Below are 20119 nucleotides of genomic sequence, written 5' to 3'. Positions count from 1 at the left end.
GGCTGGAGTTGAGTCAGTGTGTTGCCAGCAGCCACTCAATGTTAGTGGTGACTGTTTAACAGTCCGATGGCCTTGAGATAGAAGCTGTTTTTCAGTCTCAGCTTTGATGCACCTGTACTGACCTCGCCTTCTGGATGATAGCGGGGTGAACAGGCAGTGGCTCGGGTGGTTGTTGTCCTTGATGATCTTTATGGCCTTCCTGTGACATCGGGTGGTGTAGGTGTCCTGGAGGGCAGGCAGTTTGCCCCCGGTGATGCGTTGTGCAGACCTCACTACCCTCTGGAAAGCCTTACGGTTGTGGGCGGAGCAGTTGCCGTACCAGGCGGTGATACAGCCCGCCAGGATGCTCTCGATTGTGCATCTGTAGAAGTTTGTGAGTGCTTTTGGTGACAAGCCAAATTTCTTCATCCTCCTGAGGTTGAAGAGGCGCTGCTGCGCCTTCTTCACGATGCTGTCTGTGTGGGTGGACCAATTCAGTTTGTCTGTGATGTGTACGCCGAGGAACTTAAAACTTACTACCCTCTCCACTACTGTTCCATCAATGTGGATAGGGGGGTGTTCCCTCTGCTGGTTCCTGAAGTCCACAATCATCTCCTTAGTTTTGTTGACGTTGAGTGAGGTTATTTTCCTGACACCACACTCCGAGGGCCCTCACCTCCTCCCTGTAGGCCGTCTCGTCGTTGTTGGTAATCAAGCCTACCACTGTTGTGTCGTCCGCAAACTTGATGATTGAGTTGGAGGCGTGCGTGGCCACGCAGTCGTGGGTGAACAGGGAGTACAGGAGAGGGCTCAGAATGCACCCTTGTGGGGCCCCAGTGTTGAGGATCAGCGGGGTGAAGATGTTGTTGCCTACCCTCACCACCTGGGGGCGGCCCGTCAGGAAGTCCAGTACCCAGTTGCACAGAGCGGTGTCGAGACCCAGGGTCTCGAGCTTGATGACGAGCTTGGAGGGCACTATGGTGTTATATGCCGAGCTGTAGGCGATGAACAGCATTCTCACATAGGTATTCCTCTTGTCCAGGTGGGTTACGGCAGTGTGCAGTGTGGTTGAGATTGCATCGTTTGTGGACCTATTTGGGCGGTAAGCAAATTGGAGTGGGTCTAGGGTGTCAGGTAGGGTGGAGGTGATATGGTCCTTGACTAGTCTCTCAAAGCAATTCATGATGACGGAAGTGAGTGCTACGGGGCGGTAGTCGTTTAGCTCAGTTACCTTAGCTTTCTTGGGAACAGGAACAATGGTGGCCCTCTTGAAGCATGTGGGAACAACAGACTGGGATAGGGATTGATTGAATATGTCCGTAAACACATCAGAAATACACTAATTTCCACATATTCTGCCACTGTGTACTCTCTGTTTAGGGCCAAATAGCATTCTAGTTTGATCTGTTTTTTTGTTAATTCTTTCCAATGTGTCAAGTAATTATCTTTTTGTTTTCTCATGATTTTGGTTGGGTCTAACTGTGTTGTTGTCCTGGGTCTCTGTGGGGTCTGTTTGTGTTTGTGAACTGAGCCCCAGGACCAGCATCCTTAGGGAAATCTTCTCCAGGTTAATATCTTTGTAGGTAATGGCTTTGATATGGTCGGTTTGGGAATCACTTCCATTAAATTTGACTATTTAATGGATCTTTTATGGATTTTGATAATTAGTGGGTATCGACCTAATTCTGCTCTGCATGCATTATTTTTGTGTTTGTTCCATTATGTGAAGTCTTTGTTGGTGAGCGGACCCCAGACCTCACAACCATAAAGACAATGGGTTCTAGAACTGAGTCAAGTATTTTTAGCCAGATCCTAATTGGGATGTCTAATTTTATGTTCCTTTCGATGGCGTAGAAGGTCTTTCTTGCCTTGTCTCTCAGATCGTTCACAGCTTTGTGGAATTTACCTGTGGCGCTGATGTTTAGGCCAATGCATGTATACTTTTTTTGTGTGCTCTAGGGCAACGATGCCTAGATGGTATTTGTATTTGTGATCCTGGCAACTGGATCTTTTTTGGAACACCAGTATTTTTGACTTACTGAGATTTACTGTCAGGGCCCAGGTCTGACAGAATCTGTGCAGAAGATCTAGGTGCTGCTGTAGGCCCTCCTTGGTTGGTGACATTTGTAGACATTTGACTTCAGATTCTAGTAGGGCGAGGCCGGGTGTTGCACTGTTCTAGTGTCCTCGTCAGTTCGTTGATATGTATGTTGAAGAGGGCGAGGCCAGGTGCTGCAGACTGTTCTAGTGCCCTCGTCAGTTCGTTGATATGTATGTTGAAGAGGGTGAGGCCGGGTGCTGCAGACTGTTCTAGTGCCCTCCTCAGTTCGTTGATATGTATGTTGAAGAGGGTGAGGCCGGGTGCTGCAGACTGTTCTAGTGCCCTCGTCAGTTCGTTGATATGTATATTGAAGAGGGCGAGGCCGGGTGCTGCAGACTGTTCTAGTGCCCTCGTCAGTTCGTTGATATGTATGTTGAAGAGGGTGAGGCCGGGTGCTGCAGACTGTTCTAGTGCCCTCGTCAGTTCGTTGATATGTATGTTGAAGAGGGTGAGGCCGGGTGCTGCAGACTGTTCTAGTGCCCTCGTCAGTTCGTTGATATGTATGTTGAAGAGGGCGAGGCCGGGTGCTGCAGACTGTTCTAGTGCCCTTGTCAGTTCGTTGATATGTATGTTGAAGGGAATTTAGGCTTATTTTCCTTTTCTCTTTACCCCTGTGGGAAGAAATGTCATTTTTTGCCAATTCTAACCGCACACTGCTGTTTGTGAACAGTGGATTTTATAATGTTTTTGTTTTTCCCCATATACATTTTCCATCAGTTTATATTCAGACTTTCATGATATACTGAAATAAACACAGAATTTAATTTTATTTTCCTTTTCTTTTACCAGTGGGTTAACTAAGTCATTTAAGAACAGATTATTATTTTCAATGACAGCCTAGGAACAGTGGGTTAACTGTCTTGTTCAGGGGAACAGTGGGTTAACTGTCTTGTTCAGGGGAACAGTGGGTTAACTGTCTTGTTCAGGGGAACAGTGGGTTAACTGTCTTGTTCAGGGAACAGTGGGTTAACTGTCTTGTTCAGGGGAACAGTGGGTTAACTGTCTTGTTCAGGGGAACAGTGGGTTAACTGTCTTGTTCAGGGGAACAGTGGGTTAACTGTCTTGTTCAGGGGAACAGTGGGTTAACTGTCTTGTTCAGGGAACAGTGGGTTAACTGTCTTGTTCAGGGAACAGTGGGTTAACTGTCTTGTTCAGGGGAACTGTCTTGTTCAGGGGAACAGTGGGTTAACTGTCTTGTTCAGGGGAACAGTGGGTTAACTGTCTTGTTCAGGGGAACAGTGGGTTAACTGTCTTGTTCAGGGAACAGTGGGTTAACTGCCTTGTTCAGGGGAACAGTGGGTTAACTGTCTTGTTCAGGGGAACAGTGGGTTAACTGTCTTGTTCAGGGAACAGTGGGTTAACTGTCGTTGTTCAGGGGAACAGTGGGTTAACTGTCTTGTTCAGGGAACAGTGGGTTAACTGTCTTGTTCAGGGGAACAGTGGGTTAACTGCCTTGTTCAGGGGAACAGTGGGTTAACTGTCTTGTTCAGGGGAACAGTGGGTTAACTGTCTTGTTCAGGGGAACAGTGGGTTAACTGTCTTGTTCAGGGGAACAGTGGGTTAACTGTCTTGTTCAGGGGAACAGTGGGTTAACTGTCTTGTTCAGGGGAACAGTGGGTTAACTGTCTTGTTCAGGGGAACAGTGGGTTAACTGTCTTGTTCAGGGGAACAGTGGGTTAACTGCCTTGTTCAGGGGAACAGTGGGTTAACTGCGTTGTTCAGGGGAACAGTGGGTTAACTGCGTTGTTCAGGGGAACAGTGGGTTAACTGCCTTGTTCAGAGGAACAGTGGGTTAACTGCCTTGTTCAGTGGCAGAATGACATATTTTTACCTTGTTAACTCTGGGAATCGATCTTGCAACCTTTCGGTTGCCCGAACCACTAGGCTACCTGCCGCCTCGCCTGAGAAGACTTTGCCTTTGTTTTGGTTCATTTGTTTGTCAATTAGGGTGTGCAGGGTGAATACGTGGTCTGTCGTACGGCAATTTGACATTTGCTCATTACATTGTTTTCACTGATGTATGTGTCTGCTGTTATTAATGATAATGCAGAGGATTTCCCCAAGGTTGCTGTTGATGCTTATCCCACGGTAGTTATTGGGTTCAAATTTGTCTTTACTTTTGTGGATTGGGTTAATCAGTCCTTTGGTTCTAAATATTGGGGGAAGAGATGATTTATGATTGATTGAGTTTGATGTTAGATTCTCTGGTTTCTTCATTACATTGAGCTGATTTCTGAGGTGCTGTTGTGTATTTCTGTGTTGTTTTAGTGATTCACCATAGCGAAGAAGTAGACTCAGGTTTTCTGGGTCTCTATGTGTTTTTTGGTTGGACAGGTTTCTCAATTTCCTTCTTATGTTTTTGCATTCTTCATCAAACCATTTGTCATTGTTGTTCATTTTAGATTGTCTGCTTTTAAATTTTTAGATTTGATAGGGAAGCTTAAGAGGTAAAATATACGGTTTAGGTTTTCTACTGCCGAGTTTACACCTTCACTATTACAGTGGAACGTTTTACCCAGGAAATCATCCTAAAGGGATTGAATTCGTTGTTGCCTAATTGTTTTTTGGTTTCTACTTCCCTTCCATCTATGATGGTTCTTAATATCATTTCCTTTGAGTTCCTTTTTCAGTTCCTTTGGCGCCTCATGATTCAGTATCGCTCTTTTCAAGTAGATGTGATTTTACTGTGATCTGATAGGGGTGTCAGTGGGCTGACTGTGAACGCTCTGAGAGACTCTGGGTTGAGGTCAGTGATAAACTGGTCTACAGTACTACTGCAAAGGAATGAGCTATAGGTGTACCTACCATAGGAGTCCCCTCGAAGCCTCCCATTGACTATGTACATACCCAGCGTCGAACAGAGATGCAGGAGTTGTGACCCATTTTTGTTGGTTAAGTTGTGTCTCTCTCTGTCTCTCTCTCTCTCACTCTGTCTCTCTCTCTTGTCTTTCTCTCCTCTCTCTCTCTCTCTCTCTCTCTCTCTCTCTCTCTCTCTCTCTCTCTCTCTCTGTCTCTCTCTCTCTCTGTCTCTCTCTCTTGTCTTTCTCTCCTCTCTCTCTCTGTCTCACTCTGTCTCTCTCTCTTGTCTTTCTCTCCTCTCTCTCTCCCCCCTCTCTCTCTCTGTCTCTCTCTCTCTATCTCTCTGTCTCTGTCTCTCTCTCTCTCTCTCTCTCTCTCTCTCTCTCTCTCTTGTCTTTCTCTCCTCTCTCTCTCTCGGTCTCTCTCTCTGTCTCTCTCTCTGTCTCTGTCTCTCTCTCTCACTCTGTCTCTCTCTCTTGTCTTTCTCTCCTCTCTCTCTGTCTCTCTCTGTCTTTCCTCTCTCTCTCTGTCTCTCTCTCTCACTCTGTCTCTCTCTCTTGTCTTTCTCTCCTCTCTCTCTCTCTGTCTCCTCCTCCTCCAGACGTACCAGAGATCAGTGTAAGCCACAACAGTAGCCTGATGATGATAGAGGGTGATAATGTAACGGTCAGCTGTAATGGGTCAGGAGCTCCCCTCCCCGAAGTCGACTGGACCGTCGCTGGACTACACTCCATCAACACACACCTGGTGAGACATACACACACCTGGTGAGGCATACACACACCTGGTGAGACATACACACACCTGGTGAGACATACACACACCTGGTGAGACATACACACACCTGGTGAGGCATACAGACACCTGGTGAGACATACACACACCTGGTGAGACATACACACACCTGGTGAGACATACACACAACTGTTGAGGCACACAGAGGCACACAGACACCTGGTGAGACATACAGACACCTGGTGAGACATACACACACCTGGTGAGACATACACACACCTGGTGAGACATACACACACCTGGTGAGGCATACATACACCTGGTGAGACATACACACACCTGGTGAGACATACACACACCTGGTGAGGCATACAGACACCTGGTGAGACATACAGACACCTGGTGAGACATACACACACCTGGTGAGACATACACAGACCTGGTGAGACATACACACAACTGGTGAGGCATACACACACCTGGTGAGACATACACACACCTGGTGAGACATACACACACCTGGTGAGACATACAGACACCTGGTGAGACATACAGACACATGGTGAGACATACACACACCTGGTGAGACATACCATACACATACCTGGTGAGACATACACACACCTGGATGGATGCACACATGTAACCAGTCTAACGTGTATTGTAGTCTAATGTCCACCAACCCTATTCATCTCCTCTAGTTCTCCAGTCTAACGTGTACTGTAGTCTAATGTCCACCAACCCTATTCATCTCCTCTAGTTCTCCAGTCTAACGTGTACTGTAGTCTAATGTCCACCAACCCTATTCCTCTAGGTCTCCAGTCTAACGTGTACTGTAGTCTAATGTCCACCAACCCTATTCATCTCCTCTAGGTCTCCAGTCTAACGTGTACTGTAGTCTAATGTCCACCAACCCTATTCATCTCCTCTAGTTCTCCAGTCTAACGTGTACTGTAGTCTAATGTCCACCAACCCTATTCATCTCCTCTAGTTCTCCAGTCTAACGTGTACTGTAGTCTAATGTCCACCAACCCTATTCCTCTAGGTCTCCAGTCTAACGTGTACTGTAGTCTAATGTCCACCAACCCTATTCATCTCCTCTAGGTCTCCAGTCTAACGTGTACTGTAGTCTAATGTCCACCAACCCTATTCCTCTAGGTCTCCAGTCTAACGTGTACTGTAGTCTAATGTCCACCAACCCTATTCCTCTAGGTCTCCAGTCTAACGTGTACTGTAGTCTAATGTCCACCAACCCTATTCATCTCCTCTAGGTCTCCAGTCTAACGTGTACTGTAGTCTAATGTCCACCAACCCTATTCATCTCCTCTAGTTCTCCAGTCTAACGTGTATTGTAGTCTAATGTCCACCAACCCTATTCATCTCCTCTAGGTCTCCAGTCTAACGTGTACTGTAGTCTAATGTCCACCAACCCTATTCATCTCCTCTAGGTCTCCAGTCTAACGTGTACTGTAGTCTAATGTCCACCAACCCTATTCCTCTAGGTCTCCAGTCTAACGTGTACTGTAGTCTAATGTCCACCAACCCTATTCATCTCCTCTAGGTCTCCAGTCTAACATGTACTGTAGTCTAATGTTGTGTTCTCCGCTCTTCTCCTTTCCTCTCCTCAGTCAATCAATTGCATTTGTATTCATCTTTACATCAGCATATGCCACAACGTGTTTATACAGAAACCCAGCATTAATCCCCCAATCAGCACGCAATGTAGATGTAGAAGCATGGTGGTTAGGAAAAACTCCCCAGAAAGGTAGGAACCTAGGAAGAAACCTAGAGAGGAACCAGGGTCTGAGGGGTGGCCAGTCCTCTTCTGGCTGTGCCAGGTGGAGATTAGAAACCTAGAGAGGAACCAGGGTCTGAGGGGTGGCCAGTCCTCTTCTAGCTGTGCCGGGTGGAGATTATAAGAGTACATGGCCAATAAGACCAGATCGTTCTTCAAGATGTTTATAGATGACCAGGAGGGTCAAATAGTCATTATAGAGGCTGCAACAACTCCAGCACCTCAGGAGTAAATGTCAGTTGGGTTTTCATAGCCGAGCATTCAGAGGTAGAGATGTATAGAGAGGTATAGAGAGGTAGAGAGGTATAGAGAGGTAGAGAGGTATAGAGAGGTAGATAGGTATAGAGAGGTAGAGAGGTATAGAGAGGTAGAGAGGTATAGAGACAGAGAGGTAGAGAGACAGAGAGGTAGAGAGACAGAGACAGAGAGGTAGAGAGACAGAGAGGTAGAGAGACCGAGAGGTAGGGAGGTAGGGAGGTAGAGAGTTAGAGTTAGAGAGGTAGAGGGGCAGAGAGGTAGAGACAGAGAGGTAGAGAGACAGAGAGGTAGAGAGACAGAGAGGTAGAGAGACAGAGAGGTATAGAGACAGAGAGGTATAGAGACAGAGGTAGAGAGACAGAGAGGTAGAGAGACAGAGAGGTAGGGAGGTAGAGAGGTAGAGAGGTAGAGAGTTGTAGAGGGACAGAGAGGTAGAGACAGAGAGGTAGAGAGACAGAGAGGTAGAGAGACAGAGAGGTAGAGAGACAGAGAGGTAGAGAGACAGAGAGGTAGAGAGACAGAGAGGTAGTGAGACAGAGAGGTAGTGAGACAGAAAGGTAGAGAGATCGAGAGGTAGAGAGACCGAGAGGTAGAGAGACCGAGGTAGAGAGACCGAGGTAGAGAGATCGAGAGGTAGAGAGATCGAGAGGTAGAGAGACCGAGAGGTAGAGAGGTAGAGAGACCGAGAGGTAGAGAGACCGAGAGGTAGAGAGACCGAGAGGTAGAGAGACCGAGAGACCGAGAGACCGAGAGACAGAGAGATCGAGAGATCGAGAGGTAGAGAGACCGAGAGGTAGAGAGACCGAGAGGTAGAGAGACCGAGAGGTAGAGAGACAGAGAGGTAGAGAGACAGAGAGGTAGAGAGACAGAGAGGTAGAGAGACAGAGAGACAGTAGAGACTAATGTGTATGGTAGTCTAATGCCTTGTTCTCTCCTCTCCTCTCCTCTCCTCTCCTCTCCTCTCCTCTCCTCTCCTCTCTGTCTCTCTAGTCTAATGTCTACTGGCCCAACATCCATTCTATTAACCTGACGCTAGTCAACGTAAGTCGAGACGACAACGGCTTCCTGCTCACCTGCATAGCAGAGAACCTAGTGGGAATGACCAACGCTTCCATCCAGCTGGCTGTACAGTGTAGGTTTCAATCCGTGTGTGTGTGTGTGTGTCTGTGTGTGTGTGTGTGTGTGTGTGTGTGTGTGTGTGTGTGTGTGTGTGTGTGTGTGTGTCCAATGGTTATCATTCCCAACTGTACAGTGTCGGTTTCCATCCACGTGTGTGTGTGTGTGTGTGTCCAATGGTTATCATTCCCAACTGTACAGTGTCGGTTTCCATCCACGGGTGTGTGTGTGTGTGTCCAATGGTTATCATTCCCAACTGTACAGTGTCGGTTTCCATCCACGGGTGTGTGTGTGTGTGTCCAATGGTTATCATTCCCAACTGTACAGTGTCGGTTTCCATCCACTGGTGTGTGTATATATGTGCCTGTGAACAGCATAGCAGAGAACTTGTTGGGAATGATAACCATTGGAGGTTATATACGGTATGGTATTCATCCCAATAGCTCCATATTCCCTATATAGTGCACTACTTATGACCAGGCCCCAATGGCTCCATATTCCCTTTATAGTGCACTACTTATGACCAGGCCCCAATGGCTCCATATTCCCTATATAGTGCACTACTTATGACCAGGACCAAATGGCTCCATATTCCCTATATAGTGCACTACTAATGCCAGGGCCCCATAGAGCACAAAACTATCTAGAAATTATATGTGATATGCTATCATGTGATATGTGGTTGTCCACCTTGCTATCATGTGACTGTGATATGTGGTTGTCCACCTAGCTATCATGTGACTGTGATATGTGGTTGTCCACCTAGCTATCATGTGACTGTGATATGTGGTTGTCCACCTAGCTATCATGTGATATGTGGTTGTCCACCTAGCTATCTTGTGATATGTGGTTGTCCCACCTAGCTATCATGTGATATGTGGTTGTCCCACCTAGCTATCATGTGATATGTGGTTGTCCACCTAGCTATCATGTGATATGTGGTTGTCCCACCTAGCTATCATGTGATATGTGGTTGTCCCCCTAGCTATCATGTGATATATGGTTGTCCACCTAGCTATCACGTTATATGTGGTTGTCCACCTAGCTATCTTGTGATATGTGGTTGTCCCACCTAGCTATCATGTGATATGTGGTTGTCCACCTAGCTATCATGTGATATGTGGTTGTTCATTTAGCTATCATGTGATATGAGGTTGTCCCACCTAGCTATCATGTGATATGTGGTTGTCCACCTAGCTATCATGTGATATGTGGTTGTCCCCCTAGCTATCATGTGATATGTGGTTGTCCACCTAGCTATCATGTGATATGTGGTTGTCCCACCTAGCTATCATGTGATATGTGGTTGTCCACCTAGCTATCACGTGATATGTGGTTGTCCACCTAGCTATCATGTGATATGTGGTTGTCCCCCTAGCTATCATGTGATATGTGGTTGTCCACCTAGCTATCACGTGATATGTGGTTGTCCACCTAGCTATCATGTGATATGTGGTTGTCCACCTAGCTATCATGTGATATGTGGTTGTCCACCTAGCTATCATGTGATATGTGGTTGTCCACCTAGCTATCATGTGATATGTGGTTGTCCACCTAGCTGTCATGTGATATGTGGTTGTCCTACCTAGCTATCATGTGATATGTGGTTGTCCCATCTAGCTATCATGTGATATGTGGTTGTCCACCTAGCTGTCATGTGACTCTGATATGTGGTTGTCCCACCTAGCTATCATGTGATATGTGGTTGTCCACCTAGCTATCATGTGATATGTGGTTGTCCACCTAGCTGTCATGTGACTCTGATATGTGGTTGTCCCACCTAGCTATCATGTGATATGTGGTTGTCGCACCTAGCTTTCATGTGATATGTGGTTGTCGCACCTAGCTATCACGTGATATGTGGTTGTCCCACCTAGCTATCATGTGACTCTGATATGTGGTTGTCCACCTAGCTATCATGTGATATGTGGTTGTCGCACCTAGCTATCATGTGATATGTGGTTGTCCCCCTAGCTATCACGTGATATGTGGTTGTCCCCCTAGCTATCATGTGATATGTGGTTGTCCCCCTAGCTATCACGTGATATGTGGTTGTCCCCCTAGCTATCATGTGACTGTGATATGTGGTTGTCCAACTAGCTATCATGTGATGCTGTGGTTGTCCACCTAGCTCACCAGTCATCCTGAAACTGGCCGAGCCATGCTGTGCCAAAACCTTCACAGTTTCCTCTGCTCCCCTTCCAGTTCCACCAGTCATCCTGAAACTGGCCGAGCCATGCTGTGCCGAAACCTTCACAGTTTCCTCTGCTCCCCTTCCAGTTCCACCAGTCATCCTGAAACTGGCCGAGCCATGCTGTGTCGAAACCTTCACAGTTTCCTCTGCTCCCCTTCCAGTTCCACCAGTCATCCTGAAACTGTCCGAGTCATGCTGTGCCAAAACCTTCACAGTTTCCTCTTCTCCCCTTCCAGTTCCACCAGTCATCCTGAAACTGGCCGAGCCATGCTGTGTCGAAACCTTCACAGTTTCCTCTGCTCCCCTTCCAGTTCCACCAGTCATCCTGAAACTGGCCGAGCCATGCTGTGCCGAAACCTTCACAGTTTCCTCTTCTCCCCTTCCAGTTCCACCAGTCATCCTGAAACTGGCCGAGCCATGCTGTGTCGAAACCTTCACAGTTTCCTCTGCTCCCCTTCCAGTTCCACCAGTCATCCTGAAACTGTCCGAGTCATGCTGTGCCAAAACCTTCACAGTTTCCTCTTCTCCCCTTCCAGTTCCACCAGTCATCCTGAAACTGGCCGAGCCATGCTGTGTCAAAACCTTCACAGTTTCCTCTGCTCCCCTTCCAGTTCCACCAGTCATCCTGAAACTGGCCGAGCCATGCTGTGTCAAAACCTTCACAGTTTCCTCTGCTCCCCTTCCAGTTCCACCAGTCATCCTGAAACTGGCCGAGCCTGAGCGGCGCCATGACACCTGCATAGAGTTCACAGTGAGAGGCTATCCCTACCCGACGCTGCGATGGTACCACAAACAGGTGTGATTTTATTCCTTTTTATTCATTTCTAATATGTAAAGCAGCATGTACATATTCTGGTGTTAGAGACCACAAGAGGTGCAGGTTTTAGTCTTTACCCCAGAACTACACAGCCAACTGAAACAATCAACGGCTTGATGCTGAGTTAGTTATATCAATCATGTGACTAATGCTGGGGGAAAACCCAAAACAGCCACCCCTTGGGGTTCCCCCAGAATCAGGATTCAGAACCACTGATGTCAAGAGTCTGGGTCTTTTGAAAAGGACAAAAAAAATGAAACCGTATTCTAATCATGATTTGTACACAGAGAGAGATCCTGCAGAGTGAGTACATCAGGACAGAGATGGATTTCTACCGGGACTATCTGGAGGGATGTCTGACTTTTCTCAACCCAACACACTACGATAACGGAAACTACACGCTGCAGGCCTCCAACTCGCTGGGGACCGTCACCAAGACGGTCTACGGACACTTCCTCACGGCTCCGCCCTTTGAACCTGACCCTGACGGTAACCACAACATTTTCTTAGACAGGGACACATCATACAACAAAAGCTATTGGTCTCAGAACAGTGAGAAATGATGCATTGCAGCAGATTTAGCCAAAAAAGCTCATTGGGATTATTCACATCACTCAGAGCTTCTCTAGTGGTAGAAGACAGCCTGACCCCATTGGGATGATTCACATCACTCAGAGCTTCTCTAGTGGTAGAAGACAGTCTGACCCCATTGGGATGATTCACATCACTCAGAGCTTCTCTAGTGGTAGAAGACAGTCTGACCCCATTGGGATTATTTACATCACTCAGAGCCTCTCTAGTGGTAGAAGACAGTCTGACCCCATTGGGATGATTTACATCACTCAGAGCTTCTCTAGTGGTAGAAGACAGTCTGACCCCATTGGGATTATTTACATCACTCAGAGCTTCTCTAGTGGTAGAAGACAGTCTGACCCCATTGGGATGATTCACATCACTCAGAGCTTCTCTAGTGGTAGAAGACAGTCTGACCCCATTGGGATGATTCACATCACTCAGAGCTTCTCTAGTGGTAGAAGACAGTCTGACCCCATTGGGATGATTTACATCACTCAGAGCTTCTCTAGTGGTAGAAGACAGTCTGACCCCATTGGGATGATTTACATCACTCAGAGCTTCTCTAGTGGTAGAAGACAGTCTGACCCCATTGGGATGATTTACATCACTCAGAGCTTCTCTAGTGGTAGAAGACAGTCTGACCCCATTGGGATTATTCACATCACTCAGAGATTCTCTAGTGGTAGAAGACAGTCTGACCCCATTGGGATGATTTACATCACTCAGAGCTTCTCTAGTGGTAGAAGACAGTCTGACCCCATTGGGATGATTCACATCACTCAGAGCTTCTACATTTACATTACATTTAAGTCATTTAGCAGACGCTCTTATCCAGAGCGACTTACAAATTGGTGCATTCACCTTATGACATCCAGTGGAACAGTCACTTTACAATAGTGCATCTAAATCTTTTAAGGGGGGGGGGTGAGAAGGATTACTTTATCCTATCCTAGGTATTCCTTAAAGAGGTGGGGTTTCAGGTGTTTCCGGAAGGTGGTGATTGACTCCGCTGTCCTGGCGTCGTGAGGGAGTTTGTTCCACCATTGGGGGGCCAGAGCAGCGAACAGTTTTGACTGGGCTGAGCGGGAACTGTACTTCCTCAGTGGTAGGGAGGCGAGCAGGCCAGAGGTGGATGAACGCAGTGCCCTTGTTTGGGTGTAGGGCCTGATCAGAGCCTGGAGGTACTGAGGTGCCGTTCCCCTCACAGCTCCGTAGGCAAGCACCATGGTCTTGTAGCGGATGCGAGCTTCAACTGGAAGCCAGTGGAGAGAGCGGAGCAGCGGAGTGACGTGAGAGAACTTGGGAAGGTTGAACACCAGACGGGCTGCGGCGTTCTGGATGAGTTGTAGGGGTTTAATGGCACAGGCAGGGAGCCCAGCCAACAGCGAGTTGCAGTAATCCAGACGGGAGATGACAAGTGCCTGGATTAGGACCTGCGCCGCTTCCTGTGTGAGGCAGGGTCGTACTCTGCGGATGTTGTAGAGCATGAACCTACAGGAACGGGTCACCGCCTTGATGTTATTTGAGAACGACAGGGTGTTGTCCAGGATCACGCCAAGGTTCTTAGCGCTCTGGGAGGAGGACACAATGGAGTTGTCAACCGTGATGGCGAGATCATGGAACGGGCAGTCCTTCCCCGGGAGGAAGAGCAGCTCCGTCTTGCCGAGGTTCAGCTTGAGGTGGTGATCCGTCATCCACACTGATATGTCTGCCAGACATGCAGAGATGCGATTCGCCACCTGGTCATCAGAAGGGGGAAAGGAGAAGATTAATTGTGTGTCGTCTGCATAGCAATGATAGGAGAGACCATGTGAGGTTATGACAGAGCCAAGTGACTTGGTGTATAGCGAGAATAGGAGAGGGCCTAGAACAGAGCCCTGGGGGACACCAGTGGTGAGAGCACGTGGTGAGGAGACAGATTCTCGCCACGCCACCTGGTAGGAGCGACCTGTCAGGTAGGACGCAATCCAAGCGAGGGCCGCGCCGGAGATGCCCAACTCGGAGAGGGTGGAGAGGAGGATCTGATGGTTCACAGTATCGAAGGCAGCCGATAGGTCTAGAAGGATGAGAGCAGAGGAGAGAGAGTTAGCTTTAGCAGTGCGGAGCGCCTCCGTGATACAGAGAAGAGCAGTCTCAGTTGAATGACTAGTCTTGAAACCTGACTGATTTGGATCAAGAAGGTCATTCTGAGAGAGATAGCGGGAGAGCTGGCCAAGGACGGCACGTTCAAGAGTTTTGGAGAGAAAAGAAAGAAGGGATACTGGTCTGTAGTTGTTGACATCGGAGGGATCGAGTGTAGGTTTTTTCAGAAGGGTGCAACTCTCGCTCTCTTGAAGACGGAAGGGACGTAGCCAGCGGTCAGGGATGAGTTGATGAGCGAGGTGAGGTAAGGGAGAAGGTCTCCGGAAATGGTCTGGAGAAGAGGGGAGGGGATAGGGTCAAGCGGGCAGGTTGTTGGGCGGCCGGCCGTCACAAGACGCGAGATTTCATCTGGAGAGAGAGGGGAGAAAGAGGTCAGAGCACAGGGTAGGGCAGTGTGAGCAGAACCAGCGGTGTCGTTTGACTTAGCAAACGAGGATCGGATGTCGTCGACCTTCTTTTCAAAATGGTTGACGAAGTCATCTGCAGAGAGGGAGGAGGGGGGAGGGGGAGGAGGATTCAGGAGGGAGGAGAAGGTGGCAAAGAGCTTCCTAGGGTTAGAGGCAGATGCTTGGAATTTAGAGTGGTAGAAAGTGGCTTTAGCAGCAGAGACAGAAGAGGAAAATGTAGAGAGGAGGGAGTGAAAGGATGCCAGGTCCGCAGGGAGGCGAGTTTTCCTCCATTTCCGCTCGGCTGCCCGGAGCCCTGTTCTGTGAGCTCGCAATGAGTCGTCGAGCCACGGAGCGGGGAGGGAGGACCGAGCCGGCCTGGAGGATAGGGGACATAGAGAGTCAAAGGATGCAGAAAGGGAGGAGAGGAGGGTTGAGGAGGCAGAATCAGGAGATAGGTTGGAGAAGGTTTGAGCAGAGGGAAGAGATGATAGGATGGAAGAGGAGAGAGTAGCGGGGAGAGAGAGCGAAGGTTGGGACGGCGCGATACCATCCGAGTAGTGGCAGTGTGGGAAGTGTTGGATGAGAGCGAGAGGGAAAAGGATACAAGGTAGTGGTCGGAGACTTGGAGGGGAGTTGCAATGAGGTTAGTGGAAGAACAGCATCTAGTAAAGATGAGGTCGAGCGTATTGCCTGCCTTGTGAGTAGGGGGAAGGTGAGAGGGTGAGGTCAAAAGAGGAGAGGAGTGGAAAGAAGGAGGCAGAGAGGAATGAGTCAAAGGTAGACGTGGGGAGGTTAAAGTCGCCCAGAACTGTGAGAGGTGAGCCGTCCTCAGGAAAGGAGCTTATCAAGGCATCAAGCTCATTGATGAACTCTCCGAGGGAACCTGGAGGGCGATAAATGATAAGGATGTTAAGCTTGAAAGGGCTGGTAACTGTGACAGCATGGAATTCAAAGGAGGCGATAGACAGATGGGTAAGGGGAGAAAGAGAGAATGACCACTTGGGAGAGATGAGGATCCCGGTGCCACCACCCCGCTGACCAGAAGCTCTCGGGGTGTGCGAGAACACGTGGGCGGACGAAGAGAGAGCAGTAGGAGTAGCGGTGTTATCTGTGGTGATCCATGTTTCCGTCAGTGCCAAGAAGTCGAGGGACTGGAGGGAGGCATAGGCTGAGATGAACTCTGCCTTGTTGGCCGCAGATCGGCAGTTCCAGAGGCTACCGGAGACCTGGAACTCCACGTGGGTCGTGCGCGCTGGGACCACCAGATTAGGGTGGCCGCGGCCACGCGGTGGGAGCGTTTGTATGGTCTGTGCAGAGAGGAGAGAACAGGGATAGACAGACACATAGTTGACAGGCTACAGAAGAGGCTACGCTAATGCAAAGGAGATTGGAATGACAAGTGGACTACACGTCTCGAATGTTCAGAAAGTTAAGCTTACGTAGCAAGAATCTTATTGACTAAAATGATTAAAATGATACAGTACTGCTGAAGTAGGCTAGCTGGCAGTGGCTGCGTTGTTGACTTTGTAGGCTAGCTGGCAGTGGCTGCGTTGTTGACACTACACTAATCAAGTCGTTCCGTTGAGTGTAATAGTTTCTACAGTGCTGCTATTCGGGGGCTAGCTGGCTAGCTAGCAGTGTTGATTACGTTACGTTGCGTTAAAAGAACGACAATAGCTGGCTAGCTAACCTAGAAAATCGCTCTAGACTACACAATTATCTTTGATACATAGACGGCTATGTAGCTAGCTATGTAGCTAGCTACGATCAAACAAATCAAACCGTTGTGCTGTAATGAAATGAAATGAAAATGTGATACTACCTGTGGAGTGAAGCGGAATGCGACCGGGTTGTTGAGTGCGGAAGTTCTATTCGGTAGACGTTGGCTAGCTGTTGGCTAGCTAGCAGTGTCTCCTACGTTAAGGACGACAAATAGCTGGCTAGCTAACCTCGGTAAATTAAGATAATCACTCTAAAACTAAAACTACACACTCTAAACTACACAATTATCTTGGATACGAAGACAGCAAAGACAACTATGTAGCTAGCTAACACTACACTAATCAAGTCGTTCAGTTGAGTGTGCTGCTATTCGATAGACGGTGGACGTTTGCTAGCTGGCTAGCTGCTGGGCAGATAGCAGTGTAGACTACGTTAGGACGACGAAATACGATAATTACACAATTATCTTTGATACAATGACGGCTATGTAGCTAGCTAAGAAGAAATTGCTAAGATTAGATAAATCAAACCGTTGTACTATAATGAAATGTAATGAAATGTAATGAAAAGTTATACTACCTGCGGACCGAAGTGCGGATGCGACCGCTCGCTCCAACCCGGAAGTCTAGTGGTAGAAGACATTCTGACCCCATTGGGATGATTCACATCACTCAGAGCTTCTCTAGTGGTAGAAGACAGTCTGACCCCATTGGGATTATTCACATCACTCAGAGCTTCTCTAGTGGTAGAAGACAGTCTGACCCCATTGGGATTATTCACATCATTCAGAGCTTCTCTAGTGGTAGAAGACAGTCTGACCCCATTGGGATGATTCACATCACTCAGAGATTCTCTAGTGGTAGAAGACAGTCTGACCCCATTGGGATTATTCACATCACTCAGAGCTTCTCTAGTGGTAGAAGACAGTCTGACCCCATTGGGATTATTCACATCATTCAGAGCTTCTCTAGTGGTAGAAGACAGTCTGACCCCATTGGGATGATTCACATCACTCAGAGATTCTCTAGTGGTAGAAGACATTCTGACCCCATTGGGATGATTCACATCACTCAGAGCTTCTCTAGTGGTAGAAGACAGTCTGACCCCATTGGGATGATTTACATCACTCAGAGCTTCTCTAGTGGTAGAAGACAGTCTGACCCCATTGGGATGATTCACATCACTCAGAGCTTCTCTAGTGGTAGAAGACAGTCTGACCCCATTGGGATGATTCACATCACTCAGAGCTTCTCTAGTGGTAGAAGACAGTCTGACCCCATTGGGATGATTCACATCACTCAGAGATTCTCTAGTGGTAGAAGACAGTCTGACCCCATTGGGATGATTCACATCACTCAGAGCTTCTCTAGTGGTAGAAGACAGTCTGACCCCATTGGGATGATTCACATCACTCAGAGCTTCTCTAGTGGTAGAAGACAGTCTGACCCCATTGGGATGATTCACATCACTCAGAGCTTCTCTAGTGGTAGAAGACAGTCTAACCCCATTGGGATGATTCACATCACTCAGAGCTTCTCTAGTGGTAGAAGACAGCCTGACCCCATTGGGATTATTTACATCACTCAGAGCTTCTCTAGTGGTAGAAGACAGTCTGACCCCATTGGGATGATTTACATCACTCAGAGCTTCTCTAGTGGTAGAAGACATTCTGACCCCATTGGGATGATTCACATCACTCAGAGCTTCTCTAGTGGTAGAAGACAGTCTGACCCCATTGGGATGATTCACATCACTCAGAGCTTCTCTAGTGGTAGAAGACAGTCTGACCCCATTGGGATGATTCACATCACTCAGAGCTTCTCTAGTGGTAGAAGACAGTCTGACCCCATTGGGATGATTTACATCACTCAGAGCTTCTCTAGTGGTAGAAGACAGTCTGACCCCATTGGGATGATTCACATCACTCAGAGCTTCTCTAGTGGTAGAAGACAGTCTGACCCCATTGGGATGATTCACATCACTCAGAGCTTCTCTAGTGGTAGAAGACAGTCTGACCCCATTGGGATGATTCACATCACTCAGAGCTTCTCTAGTGGTAGAAGACAGTCTGACCCCATTGGGATGATTCACATCACTCAGAGCTTCTCTAGTGGTAGAAGACAGTCTGACCCCATTGGGATGATTCACATCACTCAGAGCTTCTCTAGTGGTAGAAGACAGTCTGACCCCATTGGGATGATTTACATCACTCAGAGCTTCTCTAGTGGTAGAAGACAGTCTGACCCCATTGGGATGATTCACATCACTCAGAGCTTCTCTAGTGGTAGAAGACAGTCTGACCCCATTGGGATGATTTACATCACTCAGAGCTTCTCTAGTGGTAGAAGACAGTCTGACCCCATTGGGATGATTTACATCACTCAGAGCTTCTCTAGTGGTAGAAGACAGTCTGACCCCTGAGAATTGGTGGCGTATTAACATGATAAATATTAGCAGAATATCCCTCTTGTCACTCATTCATTCATTTCATATGACCACTTTTTAATCTATTTTTCAGAAAGTGTGGACTACGGTCAGTGTTTTGACTTACTAGTGTTATTCTATTATTATGTTGTGAATGTTAGTTCTGCTGCTCTGTTTTGAGACAGCTTGTATTGGAGACGCGGGGAGTCAGGAAGCTGGAGTCAGGAAGCAGGAGTCAGGAAGCAGGAGTCAGGAGTCAGGAGTCAGGAAGCAGGAGTCAGGAAGCAGGAGTCAGGAGTCAGGAGTCAGGAGTCAGGAAGCAGGAGTCAGGAAGCAGGAGTCAGGAAGCAGGAGTCAGGAAGCAGGAGTCAGGAGTCAGGAGTCAGGAAGCAGGAGTCAGGAAGCAGGAGTCAGGAGTCAGGAGTCAGGAAGAATGAGTCAGGAGTCAGGAAGCAGGAGTCAGGAAGCAGGAGTCAGGAAGCAGGAGTCAGGAAGCAGGAGTCAGGAGTCAGGAAGAAGGAGTCAGGAAGAAGGAGTCAGGAAGCAGGAGTCAGGAGTCAGGAGTCAGGAGTCAGGAAGAAGGAAGAAGGAGTCAGGAAGAAGGAGTCAGGAGTCAGGAAGCAGGAGTCAGGAGTCAGGAAGAAGGAGTCAGGAAGCAGGAGTCAGGAAGCAGGAGTCAGGAAGAAGGAGTCAGGAAGCAGGAGTCAGGAAGCAGGAGTCAGGAGTCAGGAAGAAGGAGTCAGGAAGAAGGAGTCAGGAAGCAGGAGTCAGGAAGCAGGAGTCAGGAGTCAGGAGTCAGGAGTCAGGAAGCAGGAGTCAGAAAGCAGGAGTCAGGAGTCAGGAAGCAGGAGTCAGGAAGCAGGAGTCAGGAAGAAGGAGTCAGGAAGCAGGAAGCAGGAGTCAGGAGTCAGGAGTCAGGAGTCAGAAAGCAGGAGTCAGGAAGCAGGAGTCAGAAAGCAGGAGTCAGGAAGCAGGAGTCAGGAGTCAGGAGTCAGGAAGCAGGAGTCAGGAAGCAGGAGTCAGGAAGCAGGAGTCAGGAGACAGGAGTCAGGAAGCAGGAGTCAGGAAGCAG

At 48.1% G+C, this 20119-nt stretch overlaps 1 protein-coding gene across 1 annotated transcript in view; it reads left to right on the top strand.

The window, feature by feature from the left end:
- The window catches only part of LOC135568886 (NT-3 growth factor receptor-like), a gene marked incomplete at its 3' end in the record, with an annotated part of 76547 nt that overhangs the window by 26637 nt on the left and 29791 nt on the right, over positions 1-20119 (top strand). The window contains exons 4-8 of the mRNA XM_065015665.1: positions 5481-5626; positions 8658-8799; positions 11664-11773; positions 12082-12283; positions 19142-19156. Coding sequence (XP_064871737.1) covers positions 5481-5626; positions 8658-8799; positions 11664-11773; positions 12082-12283; positions 19142-19156 — 615 coding nt within the window. The remainder of the gene's footprint in view (positions 1-5480; positions 5627-8657; positions 8800-11663; positions 11774-12081; positions 12284-19141; positions 19157-20119) is intronic.

Source organism: Oncorhynchus nerka, unplaced genomic scaffold (genome assembly GCF_034236695.1).
Source record: "Oncorhynchus nerka isolate Pitt River unplaced genomic scaffold, Oner_Uvic_2.0 unplaced_scaffold_1353, whole genome shotgun sequence".
Classification (NCBI taxonomy): Eukaryota; Metazoa; Chordata; class Actinopteri; order Salmoniformes; family Salmonidae; genus Oncorhynchus; species Oncorhynchus nerka.
This window is presented reverse-complemented; position numbering and strand designations above follow the sequence as displayed.